Below are 23,209 nucleotides of genomic sequence, written 5' to 3' on the forward strand. Positions count from 1 at the left end.
GGAGTAGCAGCAATTTCCAACAAAGTCAACAATCTAGCGTAGCTGGTCAACAATAGTGCCAGTTTTCTTCCTTTGTTTCTTACATTTAGTGAGATTACGAACCTCTCACTCGATGTGGTGAATTTGTGTAAGATCCGCGCCATGAACAGTAAGATAATTGGCTTACGGTCTGCAACTCACAACGCACAGGAACAACGCTAATTGTCCTCATCCCCATTGGCTACCGCGTGCCCTTTTGGAAAAATTGCACTCACCCCACGATCCCCGGTGCGCAGCCAATCAAACCCTGGCAACGGTCAATCGGCTACTGTCAATGAGATCGACACCAATGATGAAGCCGTGTGCTATAGCGAAGTGGAAGCGGTGGAGTCACCGGCATCATGTAGAGAAGTTTTGAGCACAACACCCACTCACACTAAGCAATCGGCAGAAATCTATTCTCTCGGCTACAATGAAGCACTCATAACCATGGGTAGAAAACTCGGAGAGTTAAAAAAAATGATGGACGGGAAACGACATATCAATCAGCAAATGAAGAGCATGCTCTCAGATATATGAAAACTCTCCTAGAGAGTTGAAAGCAAATATACAAGAACGAACGGCACCAAAACAACGGTGACCAAAGCTACACAAACATCAGCACCGACCAAGGTGACAGCAAACACATATAAGTAAAACCCTACATGTATTTGTTGTTGCGTTTGGTGCAAGCATCATGTCAAAATCAGCAAGCAAATATAAACATACGAATGTAAACATACCAATACATACAAACAAAGCATATCATTTTGACGTAAGCCATACCTACGGCGAAAAATTCAGCTGGGTGAATGCTGTCACCTTATTAAATCCACCTTGGCACCGACCGTTGCGAATGATAAGGCGAAAAGAGCTAGGTCGCTAACTGAGAGCGATCGAGCTGCCAATACGATCACTGAGCCAATAGGAAAACGTTCATGAATTTTTTCCCCACCCACCAAATCAATTGTGAAGGATAACTTGCTATTGGCTAGAGAAGCACAAAAACTCTGTCCTTGAGAAGAATAGCAATGCTGAGCCGGCATATCGATGGTTTTCGAGAAAAGCGACACAACTCAAAATTCGGAGTTTTGCCGTTAAAAGCAAAAACCATCTACAGAGTTTATATATTTTTATCTGAAAAAGCGTCATAAGCGAATCTTGAAGCAATTCTGAGAGATGGCGTTAGTGTCGTTTTGTCAGGTGATCGAATTGGCGCGTCACTTATCTAGAAAACTGACCCAACTCAGTAGTGGTGTCGCATTTTTATTTTTGAATTATGTCACTTCTCTCGAAAACCATCGATATGTTAAAGGCCCTGCGACCAATCAGGCAGGAGAATGGACAAAAGTCGTGAAGCAGAAACGTGCAAAAAGCAAGCCTGCACGGCCCGACGCCATAATTGTTAAGAAATCAGGAGATTTTTCCTATGCAGATATTCTCAAAATTGTGAAAAATGAAGAGACTCTAAAAGGCATGAGTTCAATGGTACGAAAAATCCGAAAAACGGCTCAGTGAGATTTGCTATTTCAACTTAGCCAGTCTTCTGAGGAAAATACCTCTAAATTTAACGAAAATAGAAAAAAGTCAGCACCATTTTTAGTTTCGCTCAGCACATGCAGCCTATGCGCATATGGTATAAATTGGAAAGGCCTTAGACTCACCTTGATGTCAATCCATCTGTCCAATCGCTGTCGACGCTAATTCGCGTCCCGCTGTCGATCTCATTTAGATTCGCTGACATGTCAATGATTTCATTGCCTGAAATTTAATTAAAAAGTTTGAGCGAATCCAATATAAAACAGCAATGCACAAAACGAAAAAGCAAAAAAACAAAAACAAAAACAAAAAAAAACAGAAACAATTACTAGGTACAATAACAGTTGAGTATAGTAAATAACAAGTGAAAATCAAGAGGGAAAGGGAAATCGAATGCGGTCAATGTTTTCAAGCAAAGCAAGTGGATATGAGAACAAAGATCCCAAAGTGAATGTATACATGTATGTGTGTATATCGGTGCATGCGCATGTGTGTGTGCATTGCCGCAATTATGCGCCTTTAATTGTCACATCAATTACGTGTTGGCGCATTTGCAACATAATTGAGTAAAGTAATTTACGCTCGCAATGCCACCACTCGCATCCCTTAGCTGTTGTTTTCGTTGCTATCGCTAAATTATTCAACAGTTGACGAGACTGACAGACTGTTGCTGATGCCGATGCTGTTGATTCTGGTGGTGCTTCTGCTGTCATAGTTGTGGGCGGATTCCGATTGAAATGCGAAGTGTTAAGGCGGAAAAAGTGATGCCTTGCCAATGTTGGAGCTGTTGCCGAGCCTGTTTTTTTCTCCATTTTTGGTTTTTTTTTGTGTTTTTATTATTCTTATGCCTGCTTAACGCAATTAAAGCGATTGTTGAAGCTGCGTCAGTTGGTGGCAAGCGGCATAACAATTACAGCTTTAGCAGCAGCGGCAGTGAAAAGTAACGGAAACAAGTTTTTTATTAATTTGCGGCTGAGAGCACGCGGCGGCAGAGGCAATGAAGCAACGAAGCAACAAAAACAGTACGAGGGGTGCCTTTTATATGTCGGGATTAGAGAACAAAACAAATTTTAATCATCGAAAATCACTTTATTGTTTTTCAAGATATTCTCCATGAAGATCTATACACTTTTGCATGCGTTTGAACCAATTGTCGAAGCACTTTTGTCACTCTGAATGAGGTACCTCCAAAACATGCATTCTGAATGCCGCAACCGCTTCTTCAGGTGTCGAAAAACGTTGACCTCTCAGTTTGTTTTTTACGTACGGGAATAAAAAGAAGACATTCGGTGCCAAGTCAGGACTATACGGCGGATGACTCATTAATTCGATGTTTTGGGTGCTCAAAAATGCAGTTGTTTGAGCCGATGTGTGAGAGCTCGCATTGTCCTGGTGAAGAGTGATCCGTCTTTGGCGATTGGTTTTCCTAATTTCTTGGAAGACAACTGGCAAACAAATGGTTGTGTACCACTCAGAATTTACTGTTCTGCGTTGTTCTAGTGGTACGGTTGCGACATGTCCAGTTTTTCCGAAAAAACAGGCGACCATTTGCTTGGAGGTGCTTCGTGCGCGAACAACTTTTGTTGGATTTGGCTCATCTTGAAACACCCATACAGTCGACTGCTGTTTACTTTCGGGCTCATACGCATAAATCCATGATTCATCACCTGTCACGATGTCATAGACGTGTTTCGAAGCCCCGCGATCGTATTTTTTGAGCATTTACTTCGACCAATCGACACGAGCCTTTTTTTGAGCGATTGACAAATTGTGTGGGATCCAACGCGAACAAATTTTTTTGACAGTCAATTGTTTATGCAATATTGAATGTATGCTGGTCCCACTAATGCCTAAAATTGTCTCAATCTCACGATAGGTCACATGACGATCTTGCAATATCAGTTCGCGCACAGCATCAATGGTTTTCGGAACAACAACTGATTTTGTACGACCTATACGAAATTGGTCTTGGAGTGAACTACGACCACGATTGAATTCACCATACCATCGATAAACACTGGTCCTTGGTGGAGCTTCATCGCCAAAAAATGAATTAAGTTCATCCATTCAATGTTGCTGAGTTAATCCATGTCGAAAGTTGTAAAAAATATTCGCACGAAAATGTTCACGATTTAATTCCATTTTTGGACGGAGATGAATTTTTTAAGTTACTGTAAACAACACAAATAGCGCTGGTATTTCAAAACGTTCTGAGTACGTAAAAGCCAAAAAATGACAAACTTTGCGATACAGCTGTCAGTTGCCAGATTGCAACACCAGGGTTGCCAAATCCCGAGATATAAAAGGCACCCCTCGTAGTAAAACGCATCGTATTTTTATTTAAACAAAATTAAATACCAGCCAAAATGTGTACTTGCATATATTTTAATTTCTACTACTACATGCATGTATGTATATATGTGTGTATGTGTCTATATATAATATAAAATTATATAAACGCTCACTTATACCCACCTTTGTACCAAAATATGTTGCCCAACTCGTGCGGCCCCTGCATAATGCGGCACGTCAGATTTATGTCGCTGCCGCTTTTCACATACAAATCCGAGGGCCCGATAATGTTCGCTTTAAGCTCTGCGGAAGATAACAGAACATAATAACAGTAACAATTATCAGTGAGTATTTCATTCGCATCGCTTAATAATTTCTAAAGCAAGTGGATGATATGAAATGATGTGGGTGCGCAAAGTGAAATAAATTCGATTGACTGACAGTTGCTGCTGTAAATGTGGGTAAGTAAAAAAAATAAAGAATATTCGGTTACAACTTTGTCAGTTTATTTACTAAGTGGTCGTTAAGTTTCTGTAAGCAATCGCAGCATAAAAAGGAAAACCAAAAAAAAAAAAAACCATACGAAGCCTGCCCTAAATTCTTCTGAGCTCATTTGGTATGTAGATTTATGCTTTTTTTATTTTTCTCTTTATTATTTTTTCTCGTGCCTTGCCGTCTCATCCTCCTGCTGGGCAGAGTGTACTGTCTAAGATGCCCACCATTTCCATGTACTTTGCCCATAGAAAGTGGTTCGACAACAGTCCAACCAGCTGCCTACAGTCCCCTCTGCTTAGTAACAGGAGGAACTGCGACAGACGGTCGGACTTGACAGGTAACATTAAGTTTTGTCCATCTGCAGCCTCTCTCAGCCTGTGAAGCTCACTTGTGGGTTAGAGTAACTCGTTTGCTAATGGTCGGTATCAATACAGGACACAACCCATGGGGTCAGCATACAGGATTTGATTGAAAAGTAATGAGCCTTACTTTTTTAAGCAGTTTTATTAAACCTTTTGGCTTATACAATTAATATTCTTCAAAATAGGACCCTTGAACGTCAATACACCGTTGGTAGCGGTCCTTCCACTGCAGGAAGCATTTTTTAAACTCATTCGCCGGAAACGCGTTCAATTCGCCTGTTACAGTTTTTTGGATCGCCTCGATGGGGCCGAAACGCCTCCCCTTCAGCTTTCTTTTCAGGCGCGGGAACAAAAAGAAGTCCGGAGAGGACAGGTCTGGGCTGTAGGGAGGGTGGGGAAGCACCGGAACTCCCATCTTGGCCAATACAGAGGTGCAGAGGAAGGCGGTATACGCCGGCGCATTGTCATGATGAAGGCCTGCCAGATCGCTGTTCGTCTTCGACGTCCCCCCGGCCTTCCTTGAACGACTTGTGCCACCGTTTTACCTGGGCACTGGACAGAGATTGGTCCCCGTAAGCCTCCTTGAGTAGCCCAGTGGTTTCGGTACTCGTTTTGTTTAGCTTTACGGAAGATTTGATCGAGTAACGTTGCTCCAACGATCGCTGCATTTTCGCTTCACTGCAAAATCCTAACACACTTTTAAACAGCTTTCACGTGCGCAGTGATGTTAACAGCACCGCTGTTGCCAGCGAACTGGGACTGGTTTCTAGTGGAAGGGGAAGGTCCAACAATCATTTTCCCCCACCAGCCGATTCGGTTGATCGCTTGGCAGACGCTCCGCGCGGGAAGGCTCATTACTTTTCAATCAAACCCTGTATGACCACCATTGGAATCATTGAGGACCTAATGTGCCTGTTGCGCTTGGAGGAGACGGATAGAACTGATCACTTTCTCTCTGAGTGTCCTGGCTTTTTCTAGAGCACAGCTACGAGTTTTGGGTTCCGATGTCATGAGAATGAGTAATATTCGTTTTCCAAAAGTGGAGAATATTTACAGATATGCCAAAGTATCTGGAAAATTCTCACTGGATCAACTATCTCTATCTCTGTCTCTATTCTTTCCTATCTCTTTCTCTGATACTTTTCTCCTTCCCTCCTTGACTATCTCTTTCCAGAGCTTTAAATACAATGGGATTTTTAGCCTGAGTGTTTTAGGAACTACCAAATCTCCTGGTGCTCCGTGGCTCGACCTTTTCAAATTTCAAATTTCAACCTGTTTGCTAACCGTTTCTTTGATGGCTGCGAAGGGAGTGGCAGAACGGGCTCCGGGCCAAAGAAGTGGGCGTCAGAGCCCGTTCTGGCTAAAGAGTTAGAGATCTCGTTACCCGCGATACCCACGTGTCTGGGAATCCATGTAAGCATCAGGCTATTATGTCTATCGACATAGTTCAGTCTGGATTTACAGAGCTCAACCACTTCTGAAGTAGAAGGTCATGAGCGCAGCTGAGCTGTCGCTGCGGCCACATACAGATCTGCCCCTCCATCTGTTCTTCACAACAAAGTTCATTGCTCCTTGAACAGCATACACCTCCGGTTGAAAAACAGATGCATGTATTCCTAGAGCAAAGTGCAGTTTCGTACCACTGGATTCCACGTAGACCCCAGAGCCGGAGCCATCCTCGGTCCTGGAGCCATCCGTGAAAATGCGAAAACAATGTTTGCCGGGCTCATTTTCAGAGTTTGACCATAGTTGAGCCTTTCGCAGCACCACACGGTATATCTTCTCAAGCACGGCTCTTGATGGCATGGAGTCAAGGGGCATGACGAGGAATGTTGGAACGCAATCCATGCCTACTCTGTTGTCCAATGCCGGACACGGGCCGTACCAATTCCCATTGTGTTTAAGCCTGCAGATGGCCTCCAAGGCTTCTCCTTGGATGAAAATATCAAGTGGTGGTAGACTAACCAGAGCATCTAATGTCGGGCCTGAAGTAGTCGGAAAAGCTCCGAAACAATATATGGCCACAGTGCTTTGTAGTCTCGATAAAGTCCTCCTAACTCCCACGATAGAGAGTCTACTCATCCAGATCACCGATGCATAGGTGATAATAGGTCTAATCATAGCCGTGTAGATCCATAGACCCTTGCTAGTAGAAATACCCCACGTTTTCCCAAAAACACTCTTGCCCTGCCATAAGGCTGTCAGTGCTTTGGATGTCTTTGTTTCAACGTGTAACTTCCAAAGGAGTTTACTATCGAGGATTACTCCAAGATATTTGATTTCTTTGGATTGCTGGATTGTGACACTTTTAGTTTAGGCAGAACGAGTCCATCCGGCTTCCTCCTTCTGGTGAAGAGGAAAATACCAGCCTTGGTGGTGTTTGCGGATAGTCCATACGCACAGCACCAAGTATCAGTGATATCCAGAGTTTTCTGCACTTTCCTACAGAGGTTCATAAGCGAAGGGCCTGTTACCAAACAGGCAACGTCGTCCGCATATGCTTGTATGCAGACTCCTGAGCCGTTTAAAGTGATGAGCAGAGATTCGATCACCATGCGCCAGAGCAATGGAAACAGCACACCACCTCGAGGGCAACCTCTATTAATCCTGGATGACACCAGCTAATGTTCCTCTGCTCGCACCGTGACGATTCTTTGGGACAGCATCGAGCGAATCCTATTCACTAACACCCGGTCTACGCCGTGCCTACTAGCGGAGCTGCACATACTATGAAAAGCGGCATTATGAACTCCTATTCTATGTCTAAAAAGATACCCACAGCATAGTCCCTCCTGTCGATGGCCAGCTCTATCCGAGCAACAAGGTTTCGCAGTGCTGACTCGCAGGAATTTCCACTTTGATAGGCATGCTGAAATGGAGACAGAGACTTCTGACGTATACGCAATTCCACCAGTCTCTCGAGACTTTTCAGCATGAAAGAAGTCATGCTGATGGGCCCAAAAGCTTTTTAGCTTGTGTAGTCATCTCTTCCAACCTTAGTAATGAAAGCGACCCTGATGTTAATATCTATGACGTAAACAGGTTTAGCAGAATACTTACAATACGGTTCTGAATAAAAACTTCCCGTGAGATTTTTCTCTATTGCCTTTCCACTTTGATCAAAAAGTTTCCGGAAACAGCCGCCAAATGGCACTCTAAGTCATCTCATTTGAGTTATGTTTTGATTTGTTGGGTTGTGATATCTGTCATAAATATTCCTACTAAAATTGTACCGCCTTTGCTTGACTTTTATAAAAGTTACGCAATCTTAAATAAATCTACCTCTGCACGTGTTTTCGATTTTTATTGAGTTTTAGAAATGAATTTGAATTTTCAATAACGAGTTCGTAGCAAATTTTGGATTAGAAATGAATTGAATGGTGCGAAAACTATAGAAATATCAGGAAACAATTTTCGTAATGGCACTCTAAAGAAAGCAGCTGACAGCCGTTTACAAGTGATCAAACGCTGCAGAAGAGATCGTGAGTCCATGGAGGAATAGCCTGCCGACACCGAAAACTGATGGAAACATCAATAAAGTGAAAGAAAAGTTTAACAGTAAACGCAAGTTTAACATCAGTGAGCTGACAGATGACTTGATCTGTTCAGAATATTGCAGTTAATGATGTTGCATGCCATAGAACCTTTCATGCAAAAAAAAGACCGGGTTAGCCTCACCTAAGACATAATTTTTAGGGCTAAATCTGACCCAACATTTATTAAAGGTATCATTATTGGAGACGAGCAGACATCAGGCGAGTGAGTGGAGGGATCCGAATGAATGAATGAACAAACACCAAAACAACCATGAAGTTTTCAGTCAAAAAGGAAGGCGATGCTCACGGTTTTTATGGATTACAACGGTATTGGACTTCGCGAATTTTTGCAGAAGGTCAGATAGTTAATGAGGATTATTACTTGGGCGCTATGCGACGTTTTTGTGAAGCAAGTCGCCAAAATAGAAAGAATTTATGAGAAAACAACTCACAGATTTTGCACCGTTTTCGTCGTTACCATCATTATACTGAAATTTTTGACCAAGAACAACCATTCAACAGCTATGTAATTCATCTAATATGACTACCTGCCATTTTTTGTTTGTTTGATCGAGTCAAAAAAATCAGTATATGGAAAAATGTTAAGAGTCGAAAGAAAAAAGAGGTGAAGGAAAAAAGGACGATAGGACGAAACGGAAAGGGGTGGGGAGGGTTGAGTGTTTGTGGACTATGAATGGTGACTAGTTTGTGGTTGTGTTAACCTCTTTATGCTGCTGATGAAGTTCGCCAGATTTTTGTTATTAAGACCTGCTATATCAGCAAGCGCAGAAAAGAAGTGAGAACCAAGATGCTTGAATCTTAGTCCCGCGAGACCTGGGTAGATGAGGAGCAGGTGCTGAGGTGATTCCCCCTCATCCTCCAGCTGACGCAAAAAGGATTCGAAATAATTCCGAGTCTCACGGCATGTATACCCCGCGGACAGTACCCCGCGAGGAAGCCAACGAAATTTTAGAGATGAGATTTGTCATCCTCAGAATATCCCTCGAACGTCTCCTATCGAAACGTGGACAGAAGGCCATCGCGACCTTATACCTTCATGTACTTGCCCAGTGCTCGCTGAGTTGGTGCAAAGCCCATCGTTCCAGACGTAGAGAGCGGTTGTCAAGGGGTTCCCGATCCTCTCCTTTCGCGGACACACTACCTCACAGGTCCCTTGTCTGGCCAGCTCGTCGGCTTCGCAGTTTCCAGCAATGTCACTGTGACCAGGTACGCAAATTAGGTACGCTAGCATAAGTGGGCTGCAGTTGATGGGGAGTACTTTGAAGACCAGAATATCACTTTTGAGGAATAAACTTGTATTTTGAATTTTCCGAATGTATTCCTGGAAGTTTTTGATCAAGGCGGTATTTGTTCTTCTTCTCAATTGGCGCGATAACTGCTTACACAAGAAACACCACCAGCTAGAAACACCAAGTGAAGTCAAGTCCTTCTCCACCTGATCTTTCCAACGCCTAGTAGGCTTTCCTCTTCCTCTGCTACCACCAGCTGGTAACACATCGAATACTTGCAGGGCCGGCGCGTTCATATCCATTCGGATGACATGACAAAGCCAATGGAGCCGTTGGATCTCTATTCACTGCATTATGTCCACGTCGTCGTAAAGCTCATACAGGTCATCGTTCAGTCTGCGATATTCGCCGTCGCCAACGTGCAAAGGTCCGAAAATCTTGCGGAGAATCTTTCTCTCAAGCAGTCCAAGTGACGCTTCATCAGATGGTATATATACATACATATATATAATTGGCGTTTGATCGCGCTTATCCTCCAATTTTAGGTGTGCGTTTTAATGTTTTTCCACAAATGGAGGAACCTACACTTTTACACCGAATTGGAACGGAATTGGTTTTTTATGAGGAGCTTTTTCACCGTAAAAATACACTTTTTCTGTCATTTGGTGTTTTATGCTCGGAGATTATAATCATTGCACTTCCGAATGGTAGTCTCGCACGAACCCATACGGCTATGGCGGCCGCCGTACTCTTACCAGGAAGAAAAATTCCAGGGCTTTTTTTCTCTTTTCCCTTTTCCTTTACTCTTATCAAACGAGCTTCGCAGAAGAAAGGAAATTTTGTTTTGTTAAAAATAAAACACGGATTATATGAAGGCATTTTCGATTGAATTGTTCGCCAGTTGAATGTGAGGGTGCGCGGTATACCAATATATACGAATTTAAACCTTTCAACGTTTCAACGAAAAAAATGCTTAATATTGGTTTTATGACTAAAAACTACCAACGAGTGAATCAAAGTTACCTGTAAACAAAATTTAAAGAAATCCTGGAAATGCAAAAGGATTGCAAAGGGCAGCGAGAAGGAGGTTAAATAACTAACGGCGGCCATCGTAGCCGAATGGGTTAGTGCCCAACTGCCATCCCGGAGTGCATCTCATGGAGGGACTTACATTTTTAGTCGGATTCCGAACGTTAAAAGGTTTTTTATGAGGAGTTTTTTATGGCAGAAATGCACTCGGTGGTTTGCTAATCCCTAAAGAAGGGCAACCGGATTTAAAAAGATAATTTTAATATATTATTTATAAATTCATATCTGATATTGAGGTATACTTTCAGAAAATATTAACAAAACCAGCACTAATTTAAGGTGTAATATTATCAATTGTCGCACAGTGTAGTCGGAAGGTTTATTCCTTTATGTAAAGTAAAAATATAAAAAAATGTTGGTCAGCGCTCACTGCGTAATTTTTCAAAAGATGCCAGCTGATAGTCTGCACTTTTTTCGGTAAAAAAATACATTGCACACATTTTTATTTTAAATGGACTCCCGTGACTTCTAGAAAAAAAAATCTAGATCAACGTTTAACCTCAGCTACTCGACGGGAAATTGGGAGTTGTACAGAGAAAGTCGGAGACAGTACAAGAAGGTAATCAGGGCCGCCAAAAAAGAGAGCTGGAGGGAATTTTGTTCGTCGATCGAATCCACCAGGGATTCTGCTAGGCTCAGCTGTGTGCTTTCCAAAGACCATTCAATGGCTTCTTGGGTTAGAAGAATCGCAAGAGCTCCTGCTAAACACGCATTTTCCGGGATGCAGCGCTTACGAAAGTCGGAGGGGAAATATTAGGCGGAGCCAATATAATCCTCAGCATCTTGAAAATGAAATAATTATCAAGGAAAAAGTTGCCTGGGCAATCAAATCTTTCTTGCCTTTTAAATCTCCGGGGCCAGATGGGATCTTTCCAAAGATGTTACAGGAAACCTTGTACTGTATCCTACCATGGCTAGAGGAAATTTTTAAAGCGTGTTTAATCTTAGGCCATATTCCAGATAGTTGGAAATTAGTCAAGGTCGTCTTCATACCAAAAGTAGGTGGGAGGAGACATGAATCAGCGAAGGACTTCAGGACAATAAGTCTTTCGTCATTCCTGTTAAAAACCTCTGAAAGACTTTTGGATATGCACCTCAGAAGCTCTTTGGAGGGCTCTGGTATATCAACTGCACAACACGCAAACCTTAAAGGCAAATCTACGGAGACAGCGCTTCACGAGGTCATCCGAACAACAGAGGGCTCTCTAGAGAACAAACATTATACCATGGCGGCATTCTTGAATATAGAAGGCGCCTTTAACAATGTTAGTACAGATGCGATCCAACGGGCGTTGATAGACTTAGAGGTGGACAGTTGCATCAGTAATTGGGTAATCTCTATGCTAGAAACCAGGATCATCAAAGCTAATATGGGTAATATCAACATAACCAAGAAGGTCCACGGGGGCATTCCATAGGCGGGGTATTAAATCCACTTCTTTGTCTATGTGTGATTAATAAAACTTAATATAGGTGGGATAAAAGCGGTGGCGTACGCTGATGATGTGGTGTTAATGGCGTCAGGACTGTGTCCTAATACGATCAGTGGGATCATCCAAAGGGCATTAGGCGAGCTTAACTCTTGGGCCACAGGCTGTGGCCTAGGTTTAAGCCCACGTAAAACAGAGCTTATGCTTTTCACCACCAGATATAAGGTACCACCTTTTACCCTACCAAATATTAACGGACAAACTTTCTCACTATCACCCAGCCCAAAGTACTTAGGGGTAATTCTGGACTCCAAACTTAGCTGAAAATCAAACGTCGAAGGCGGAAATTGTCTTATATGTCTGTAAACGTATGCCTGGAAGAAGATGGGGTCTTCAACCTAAGTATATATTAGGGCTGTATAAGGCGGTCATACGACCAATTTTATCGTATGGTGCGGTAGTTTGGTGGAAAGCTCTAGGGAGAGAGTACAAAACCAAATTACTTGCCGGAGAAAAAAGAAACAATCTCCCATTTCCTCTGTGAATGCCCTGCCCTATGGAAGGACAGAATGTTAACCTTGGGTAAACCGCTGTTCGTAAGAGTCTAGAACAGCTGTCTGGCTTAGACATCAACAACCTAATAAGGTTCCTAAGCCGCACAGACTGGATATAGTCTTGCTGTAAATAACTGTTAAACAATTTGGTAACGATGATGTGACAACAAAATGGTGCGGAAACGCTAGTTGGATTCTGGATGAATCACCACTCTGAACAACCAACCAACCGTGACTTCTCAGGACGGAGTTGAAATAGAATTGTTTCCACAAAAAACTGACTGCAATTCGCTGGAGTTATTTGGTCTTTGAAATGTGCTCATACTTCGCTGACCAAGTTAGCGCCAATTGGCGCTGCCTGCTTTTTTTTTTTAATTTATTTGTGAACTACTTACGCTCCTCATTGTGTAATAAAATGTTATTTGCTGCGTCGAAAGTTGCAACGATAAAACTGCAAGGAAAAACACATTTTGACAACATCAGCATAAAATCCGACAAGTTGCTCAAGCTGTCGAAGCACTTTCACCACGGCAAGTTCCATCCACTTCACCGCCACTCAAGCAACTGCATAGAAGACCGTTGCAGCGAAGGCAAAAACAACGAAGAAAATGGAGGAAAAAATCTGATTTTGCGCGGCTAAAAGTTTTCCAGTTAAGTGTGGCAAACTAAAGTATTTTTACACTGAAATTTATGGTGCACTTTATGCTGCCATTGCATAAGAACGAGTGTGTGTGTGTGTGTGTGTGTAGGTATGCCAGCTTAACACCTTCACAGTGTGCAAAGTACATAAAATATGAATAACATTTTTTTTTGTTTGTTTTTTTTATTCTCGCATTTACGCGCGTAATTCTTTAGCCACATTTTTCTTTTTGCGCACTTTGTCCTGCTATCAGCGCCGCAGGTTTTAGCTTCTTTTGATTTCTCTGGCACTCTTCAGCGAAACTGTATTATGTGTGTCATGGATTTTCTTTCAATTCGTCGGCTTTCACTTTTCAATGAACTCGATTGCATATAAACGAAAAAAAAAAAGTTGAACGAATAAGTCACATTCTCTAAAAGACTGCCGTGTAGCGCCTGTTTCATATGTCGAATAGCTCTTTGGGTTTGCATGAAAATGCATAAAAGCCATAGTCGCGTATGAATCGCATTGCGTTACGGCCAAAGATACCCTTCAGTGCTTGGTTACACACACACACACACACACACGCATATGGTAAAAATACTGTGAACGCATATGTATTGACATTTTCGCGCTGGTATTTGACGGTGTGTGAGTACAAAAGTAACAAAGCTGGCAAAAAAAGGAAATTTTTTATAAAATAAGGCAACTGCTTTTTTTGTTGTCATGCCAAACGACGCTCTCACTATTGGTTTTGTTAAGTTTTTAAATCACAATAACAACAACGCTTCAAGTGATTTGCCCGAAGTGTTGGTGTACTGAGTCGCCAGCACTCACATGCACACGTATACACACATATGCACAGAGGTGTACACCCCTACAACCAAAACCTGAGGTAATGAAAGGAATTACTGGTACGGAAATGGTGAGATATCACCAAAGAAGAACTACTTTGTGGCTTGTGCTCCATGCAGTGATTTTTGCATTCAGATTATGGGAGAGCATCAAACAACTTTCAATACAAAAATTTTACTTTTTATTTTTCTCGCAAAATATTTTATTTGGTGGAAAATTCCCGTAGTGTAAAAAGCTCAACATTTTATAACACCGATTTCATTCAAACTTTACCAAATTATTGTCAGTGTTACTACTTTTGATAACAGTTTGAAATAACATTTTTCTATCGCGCTTGATTGCTTAGTTAAACGAGTTGCAATTTGTGCATTTTAACACCTTTTTTATACCTTTTCTTAGAGTCTCAGGTTTGCGATTCAATTTGTACCTCACGTCGCATTCATCGTTGAGTATTGAGAATTAGTCTGCCGTAGCCAAATGAGTTAGTGCGGAACCACCATTAGGAATTCCAAGAGAACGTAGGTTCGAAGAAAAAGTTTTTTCTAATTGCGGTCAATGGCAAACCTCGGAGTGTATTTCTGCCATGAAAAAGCTCCTCATAAAAAATATCTGCCATTTTGAGTCGGCTTAAAACTGTAGTTGTAATAGCCACTGATCCATAAAAACCGAGATTTGCCAATATTTTCTGTAAGTGTGCTTAATCAGATATCTATCCTAATTCTGTTCTAAGGGCGGTCGCTAATCGGCAGGCAATGGAAAACCTCCGAGCGTATTTCTGCCAAGAAAAGGCTCCTATAACAAAAAAAAAATTAAAACTAAAACAGTATACAAAAATTTAATTAGGAACAAATTATAATTTAAACAAAGCCTTTATCAAAATATTTTAAATTAAAAAAAAAAAATGTTTGAAAATTAAAAAAACTATATAAAAATGTAAAAATCACAAACAAAAATTTATTATATATTAAAAAAATTCCTATAGAAAAAAAATTTAAAATTTAAAAATAAAAAAAAAATGTATAAAAAATAAGAAAAAAATAACTAAAAACATAAACAAAACAAAAATTTTTTTAAATAACTAGAGAAAAAACATTTGTTTAATATAAATAAAGGAACTTTTTTTATTTAAGTTGCTAAAAATTTAAAAAGAATTATAAAAATTATAAAAAAAAATGTATATAAAAATTAAATAAAGGATAAAAAATTTAATTAGAAAAAAAATTTTATTAAAAAACTGTATAACAACTTTAAAAATTTATAAACATTGACAACCATATATGAAAAAGAAAAAGAATTAAAAAAAAAATTATGAAAAAAATTTGATTACTATTTAATTAAAAAAAAAAAATAAAAAAATTTAAACAAACAGTTATTAAAATAGAAAGAAATATAAAAACTAAAAAACATTGTATTAGAAAAAAAATTGTTATTAAAACAAGCGTTTACAAAAGTACTTAAAATTAAAAAAAAATGTTTGAAAATTAAAAAAATATATAAAAAAAATGTAAAAATAAAAAAGAAAAATTTATTATAAAAAAGATTTCTATAGAAAAAAATTAAAAACTTAAAAATTAAAAAAAAATGTATAAAAAATCAAAAGCAAAAAAAAAACACAATTTTTAAGATAACTAGAGAAAAGACATTTGTGTCACTGAGAGAACTTTTTGTTAATTAAAGAAGCTAAAATTTAACAAAGAATTTTAAGTGTTATAAAAAAAAGAAAAAATATACAATGTATAAAATTTAAAAAAATATAAAAAAATTAAGTAGAAAAAAAATTTAATTAAAAAATTGTACAACAATTTTAAAAATTTATAAACATTGACAACCATATATAAAAAAGGAAAAAAATTAAAAAAAAAATTATTAAATAAAAATTATTAAAAAACATATAATTAAAAAAAATATATATAAAAATTTAAACAAAAGTTTATAAAAATTAAAAAAAGTAATATATAAAAACTAGAAAACTGTAAGAAAGTATAATTAGAAAAAAAATTGTTATTGGAAAACGATTTTACAAAAGTATTTAAAATTAAAAAAGTGTGTTTAAAAAAAAATATATGAAAATTAAAAAATAAAAAACGAAAAATTTATTAAAAATAAAATGTCTATAAAAAATAATTATGAAAATTTAAAAATTAAAAAAAAAGTATTAAAAAAATATTACTAAAAAAAAACAAGATTCATATAACGATAAAAGTTTTAATTAAAATTAGAAGAAATTAAAAAACCAGAAATAGTACTGTAAACTCCTCGTGGTGTACCCTGAACGCAAAATTTGTGGTAAACGAACTGCAGGCATTACAAAACAAGCATAACAGACTTCATCTCTTTAGTTAGACCAGACCAAGTTTTGGACCCAAAACTACTTAGAAAAATGTGTGCTCCAATTGGCAGGAAGATGGCACAAAATTAAATACTTAGAAAAATGTATGGTCCAATTAGGCAGGAAGAAGGCACATATCCTATTATATACAACTATGAACTCGAACGGTTCATCCAAGGGCAAAACATCATAAAATACATAAAAGCCCAACGAAGGCGCTGGCTTGAACACGTAGAAAGAATGCCAGAACAAAGACCATCAAAAAGAGTCTTCAAGAAACAACCGTTTGGGAAGCGAACTAAGGGAAGACTAAAGAATAGATGGGTATACTAGCTGCCCACGATCTCGAAGAGATTAACGTGAAGAATTGGGGAATGGCAGCGTTACTAGCGGATTGAGAAATCTGAAGGAAGATAGTTGCCGAAGCAGTAGTCCATACTGCCATGCTAAAGAAAAAGACTAATTTTTGGATGTGAATCTAAAAAGTTGCAAAAAGTATCACAAATTGCTTATAACGAATACTCTAAGGTAAAAAATTACTTCAAAATATTTGATTACTTGGTAGAACATCAAGTGCCCAAAATTGTAAAAGTTAAAAGTTTCTCATAACTCATCAAATCAAGGTTGAAATTACTTGAAATTTAAAGCTGAACTTAAAAAGATAGAAGACTTACAAATTCTTTAGTAATTCAAACATAAAATTATAAGAACAAAAAGTTCTTCAAAAAAAAAATTTTTAAATGCAACCTGATTTTCATCGAATTTTAAAGTTTAAGTATCGACCAGCCATTAAACATTAAAGAAATTCTTTTGAAATTTTTTATTTGCTGAAAAATAGGCTTGAGCATCTAACCAATTTCAGACTTTAAACAAACATTGAAGTAATTCTCTTGCAATTTTTTATTTACTTAAAAATAGGCTGCTCCATCTAACCTATTTCGGAATTTAACTTCGGCAATTTTCACCACTTTTTAGAGGCTTTTGGACCCCAACGGAGACTCTTGCTCCACCCTACCGACAGCAGCATCAGTAATTCAGACTTTACACCATTAAAAAATTATTGAAAAGTATGGACACAAAAGATCTTTTCGTTAAAGTCTCGGTCATTGGGTACACTACAGGTACTAAAACTATTGTAGAGTGTACTCGCTCTCAACTGGTCAACTTTCACTCTCCCTCTCTCTTTCTTCCTCTCTCTCTCTTTCTCTACCTCTCTTTCTCTCTCTTTATCCCTCTCTCTCTCTCTCTGCTAGCCTCTCTTTTTAAAAAGTCACGCAGCTTGCGATAAACGTCCTAAGACATCGCCCTGTAAAATCCACCAGCTGTTTACATGGAGAAGTGAAGTAACTCGAACTAGTCATAGGTTTAAACACAAACTCACCACTTCGATACTAGCGCGTTTCTTTGCAGGGAATACTCGTGTGAGGTGATACGACCATTCAAGCACTGCACTACGTATTGAATTGGGGTAAGGGTTTACAAATCGCTTTCTGCAGGAAGAATATCAAAACAAAAGTCGTTAAATTCAATGAACGTTGAGCCGGTATGTCATTGGAAGTAGGTCACTATTTGGAGTGTAACGAATTTCGCAGCAATAGAAATGAAAAGCTCGATCTAAAAGGTTCATAAGGTTCTCATGTGAATCGATTAAAATATATGCACTGGCATAATCAGCCGTAACCAAAGTTGCATAACTATTTGCAAAAAAAATATGCAAAATAAATATGCAAACTATTTTTGTGGGGTATCAGATTGTGCACAAAATGATTACTCACAGCGGGAGATGAGTTCAAAAGAAAGTATCAATTTTGAACTTCAATTTCGGGATGCTGATCAAAATGGATGGCTGGTATGGCTAAAGTATGAGATTTTTTTGTGTTTTTCTTTTTTTGATAATATAAAGAAAGAAAAAGTAAATGAAACTCTTAAAAGTGAATAAAATGTTGAATATTTTGGTTTTAATATATTACATTGAAAATTTTCTGATATGTGCGTTCTTAAAGTTTGGCCAAGCTACAGCCGGCTTATTGAATTAAAAAAAGAGAAAATAATAGATTTTTATTCAAATAATTCTCTCTTCCCGCATTTTTGCATCTTCTAAGAAAAATTTAATTCAATTCAAAAAACAGCGATATTGAAAAATAATGAAAATTTATCTTAAGAATAGAGGCGATTATGTTGAGAACAAATTAATAAATAAATAAAAAAAATAGCTTGAGCTTCCAGTTAGCTTCCTTAAATTTAATTTTCAATCGATTTATGAAAAAAAACCAGGGCTGCACTGTATACAGTGACTTTCAAGCGGTGAAAGTGAATGAAAATATAGCAGGCAAATGGTAAAGAAAGAAAAAAGTGCGTGTAGGGTAGTACACATAGCATAAGTGAAACTTTCAAGGCAGACAAAGAAAGAAGGAAAGACCCGAGAGGGAATGAGAGAGAGAGAGAGAGAGAGAGAGAGAGAGAGAGAGAGAGAGAGAGAGAGAGAGAGAGAGGAGAGAGAGAGAGAGAGGGAGAAAGAACATATATGAAAATAAATTCACAACATTTGCAGAGAATACAAATAGACAAAATTTAAAAAAAAACGGCGAAGGGTCGACCGGTGTAGGTAAACGCCGGACACAAACTGTGGCAACAACGCGCGCTACTCCGAGCGTTTATCACCCGCACAAACGCAGCGATTGCAGGACCGCAGCAACGGCATAAATTACTGCAAGGCAATACGCCAGAATGGATAGCACTTAATAGTACGCCCAAGCACTAGCCAGGAAACGGAATTAAGCACCAAACACACAAAAAACGCCAAAAAAAATTGGGACCAAAAAACGCCCCAAACAGTAGGCACCAAGGAAATATAACGCCAAAAAGTAGGCACCAAAAATATATTTCCTACAAATTTGCACCAACAAACAAGCACCTAAAAGTAGGCAGTGTTATTTCTGACTAGAAATTAGGAAACAGAAGGAAAAACTCAGGAAAAAGAGCCTAAGGTGTATCTAAGATATATGTAAAGTATACTTCTCTCTCTCCTTTTCCTCTGCGTTATATCTTTTTTCTCTCTCGCAGAACGAAAATGCCGAAACGTTGTATGGCCTTGAAATTTTACTCTCCATTGTCGCTCGTCCACCGACGCCTAAGAAATTTCACTTCAAAGAGTATCGAATAGGATGAAAAAAGGGCCCCTTTAGTTGAGCACTCTGCATTCCACCAGAAATGAAAAACAATAATTCCCGCCCAGTGCATTCGTCATTGTTTGGTTTTCTTGAAAACTGTTTCACAATCAGCAGCTAGACACCGAAAAAGAAGAGAGTGGTTAATTTACTTAAACCGTTCATCATACCAAATATTCTAAAGACGAAGCAAGAAACTACCGTCCATTATTTATTATAATGCACACAAAGCTGGTGTTGATCGCATGGATGAAATGGTCACACATTTCACATCAAAACGGCCAAGAAGTCGATGGACTTTTTCTTTTGCAATGTGTTATCATAGCCTTGGCACGCTTTCGTATTTGCAAGGAAGTTGATACGCTCAGAAAAAGTGATGCGAGTGGAAGTTTTTTGACGAACACTTTGGTCTTTGCAAGCATCGCGAATCGTGCGAATAATCCAGCCATTTTTTCTCAATTTCCTAATTGAGAGATTGTCGTCTTTGTCTACAAGGAGGCGAAAAGCTTCGTCGAAAAACTCGTTTCTATTGTACTGTAGATAAGAATCTAGTATGCCAATAGCACTCAAACATCTCTTATACATTTTTTTCTTTCCTTCCACCGAATCCATAAATAAATACGATTTCATATTTTACCATGGATTTTATTGTAATCAAATTTGTTTTCTTCAACTTTCTTCGAAATGAGTCCAAGTACGTGGGAAAAGTAAACAATTCTATTCACCAACGTCTGGGCCCACCATATTTGTAGCCAGCTTCATGTAAGGGACCCGTCTTCTTATGCCTCTGTCTGTGAGGCTACGCTTTGTTGTACTGTGTCGAGGCCTATGTAATACCCTTTCAACGTATATTTTAATCGCATTCCAGTTACCCTCGCATTCATGCACCTTGGCGATTACATTAGCCGGCGCGATCTGCTCACTCGCGGCATTTCTTTCCACGAACCATCTGTCGCAATTAAAGAACGGTATTTTCGGAAGCATCCGCGGTCCGAGAGAAACTGAGTCATAAAATAGCTCATTTCTCCGAAGCTCCTTTGAACTCATTGATCTATTGTAGGAATGAGCTTCGCTATCCATCTGCTACTCAATTCAGTGTCCCGTCGACTTTGCCACCGCTGCATGGTTTGGCATCTCCGTTTCGCGGCATTTTTTTTTCGGGACAACTAGCAAGTACAGCTACACAGACACAATTAAATCCATTGTACTGCACTCGGATTTCTTATTAGTTCTCTTTAAATCTACCTGACCTCCGAAGAAATCTGAGTAGATCTCGTGGCGGCAAGGAGCCAAGGTGGTCGCTTCTTAACACATCAGTGTCAAAGACCTCAAACCTGATTCAAACGAAGGCTAGACAGATGCACAGAAAGTGGTCCGCCGTCTCATCCTCCTCTCCACATGTGGGGCAGAGTGAACTGTCTGAGTTGTCTATCTTTTGCATGTGCATCGCCCACAGAAAGTGGCCCATCAGTAGTCCAATCAGCTGTCTACAGTCCCTTTTGCTTAATGACAGAAGGATTTGCTACAGTCGGTCGGACATGACAGGTAATATCAGTTGCAGATGGACTACTGTAGCGTCTATCACTATGCCACCCTCGCCATTTGCTAACCGTGGCTTTCATGGCTGCAGATGGGAGTGCCAGAACGGGCTCCGGGCCGAAGAACCAATCCTAGAACATGAGAGCTCATCCTAGCTAAGGAGTCGGAGGTCTCGTTACTCTCACTACCTACGTGGCCCGGGACTCCCGTTATAATCATGCCTACGAACATAGTTCAGCTTGGATTTTCAGGACTCAACTACCCGTTGAAGTGGTCGCAGGGCTGTCTAAGGCCATTACCACCGCTTTGCTATCACTGCAGATACCCACCAATCTGCCGCTCCATCTATTTTCCACAACAAAGTTCATCGCTTCTTGAGCAGCATACACCTCCGCTTGAAAGACAGATGCATGCATTCCAAGAGAAAAGTGCAGTTTTGTCCCACTGGATTCCACCTAGACCCCAGAGCCAGAGCCGTGCTCGCTTTTGGAGTCCTCCGTGAAAATTCGAAAACAGCCACGGCATTAGTGGTGGCGTGGTTCTCCTCGAGTCCCACGCATCCACTCGTTCTCGGGCCATGAGGTCGATAGGTATTTCCCCGCTGATCACAATACTGCTGCGCCTGAGACAGTGCAGTGCAGTAGGCTGAAGCAACTCTGAGTGTCGCTGTTCGTTGTGCATCCTCCAATTCTTTGCACTTGGCTTTGCAGTTTAGCGCATCTTCCCATATTTCGCTGCCGTACAGAAGTATTGCATGTGAACCTTTCTCCTGGTAATCCCCTTTTTGAGTGTAAACCTTCACTCTATTATAAAAAAAACTTTTAAAAAATTAAATTTTATTCTAAAAAATCTGTTAAAGTAAATTTTTTTTCTTTTCTCAAATAGCACTAAATTTCAAATTCATACATATCTTTGTTCGTTTTTTATTAAAATATACCCCATGTTATATAGAAACTTACTGGTCACAAGTTAAACCTCTACGCAAATCCAACCTGTAATTTCGTTTAATGAGTTCAAATAGACAAAAGGACATACGAAAATTTAAAAGTGCGCTAAATATGATTTTTTTTCTTTATCTATTTCTTTTTTCCTTGTCCACTCCGCTCGGGAGCATAGGGCCTCGACAAGACTCAGTCTTGCGTTAGTTTTGTTAACCTGTTTTTGCTTTCTGACAGGGTAGGTGATCAGCCTGTCGCTACCAGTCCTCAGTAGTGGGAATGCCTACCTTTCGTTGCTTAGGAACAACGCCTTCTTACTGCTGGGAGCACCATCTATTTTTCACATTTTTCTGGCAGAAGGATCGCACAGATGGGTGAGGACTTCGCTAGATTTCGTGCGTCTCCGCTATTCCTCTTGCTGGCGCCACTGATGCAATGTGTAACTGTGTCTTTTTCTTTGTTTTTTGCTTGTTTTAGCAGCCACAATGCATGGAATGCGCTGACTTTTGTGCGGTAGTAAGGATTGGAAAGATAAGGGTTTTGGAGTTGAGTAATTATATTTTGTTTTTTTTTGATTTTTTTAGTTTTTGTTTAGAAACTAGGAAAGTAGATATGTTTGGGCCGTGCATTACGTGGAATTCGACCTACAATCTCTCGAATGGCAGGCTAGGGCACTAACGCTAGACTATCGAGGCTGCTTCCGAGCATCTTCTTCTCAATATCGTAAGCAAAAAAAAAATAACCTAAGTTTAACTCTTCTTCAATTAAAATTAAAACTGAAAGATCAGAAGTTTTATAAAAATACAGATTCAAATATTACATTTTTTTTTAATTTCTATGAATATTCTACAAAATTTGGAACTGTGCGATTTCGAATGTACAGTAAACCATGTTTTTATGAAAAAATTAACGAAAAAATTTAGCATGAAAAGTAATGTGAATATTATTTAAAAATAAAGTGATACACAAATAAAGATACACAGATAGAATTCTTAAAAAATCGTTTTTTTTATTTTTTTTTCCTAATGTACATGATTAATATATACAATACAATAATTACAGAAAATTGAATATCGTTCCGGTGAATATTTTCGACGTTACACGCAAATTTGAAAATGTGTTTCAGAGTGCTTGAAAGTACGAGTACATGGCCGGAGCGGCGGCGCTTACCTATATCGCTGTCCCTTCTATGGACGT

The 23,209-nt window shown here is 39.2% G+C and overlaps 1 protein-coding gene across 1 annotated transcript in view; it reads right to left on the reverse strand.

Annotated features, from left to right (window-relative positions):
* LOC128865717 (uncharacterized) overlaps nt 1-23,209 on the reverse strand; it is a 109,239-nt gene that overhangs the window by 34,973 nt on the left and 51,057 nt on the right. The window contains exons 3-4 of the mRNA XM_054106000.1: nt 4,033-4,152; nt 1,683-1,779 (exon numbers count right to left, since the gene is read on the reverse strand). Of these exons, the coding sequence (XP_053961975.1) occupies nt 1,683-1,779; nt 4,033-4,152 (217 nt within the window). The remainder of the gene's footprint in view (nt 1-1,682; nt 1,780-4,032; nt 4,153-23,209) is intronic.

The sequence above is a fragment of the Anastrepha ludens genome, chromosome 6 (assembly GCF_028408465.1).
Source record: "Anastrepha ludens isolate Willacy chromosome 6, idAnaLude1.1, whole genome shotgun sequence".
In the NCBI taxonomy this organism is placed as follows: domain Eukaryota; kingdom Metazoa; phylum Arthropoda; class Insecta; order Diptera; family Tephritidae; genus Anastrepha; species Anastrepha ludens.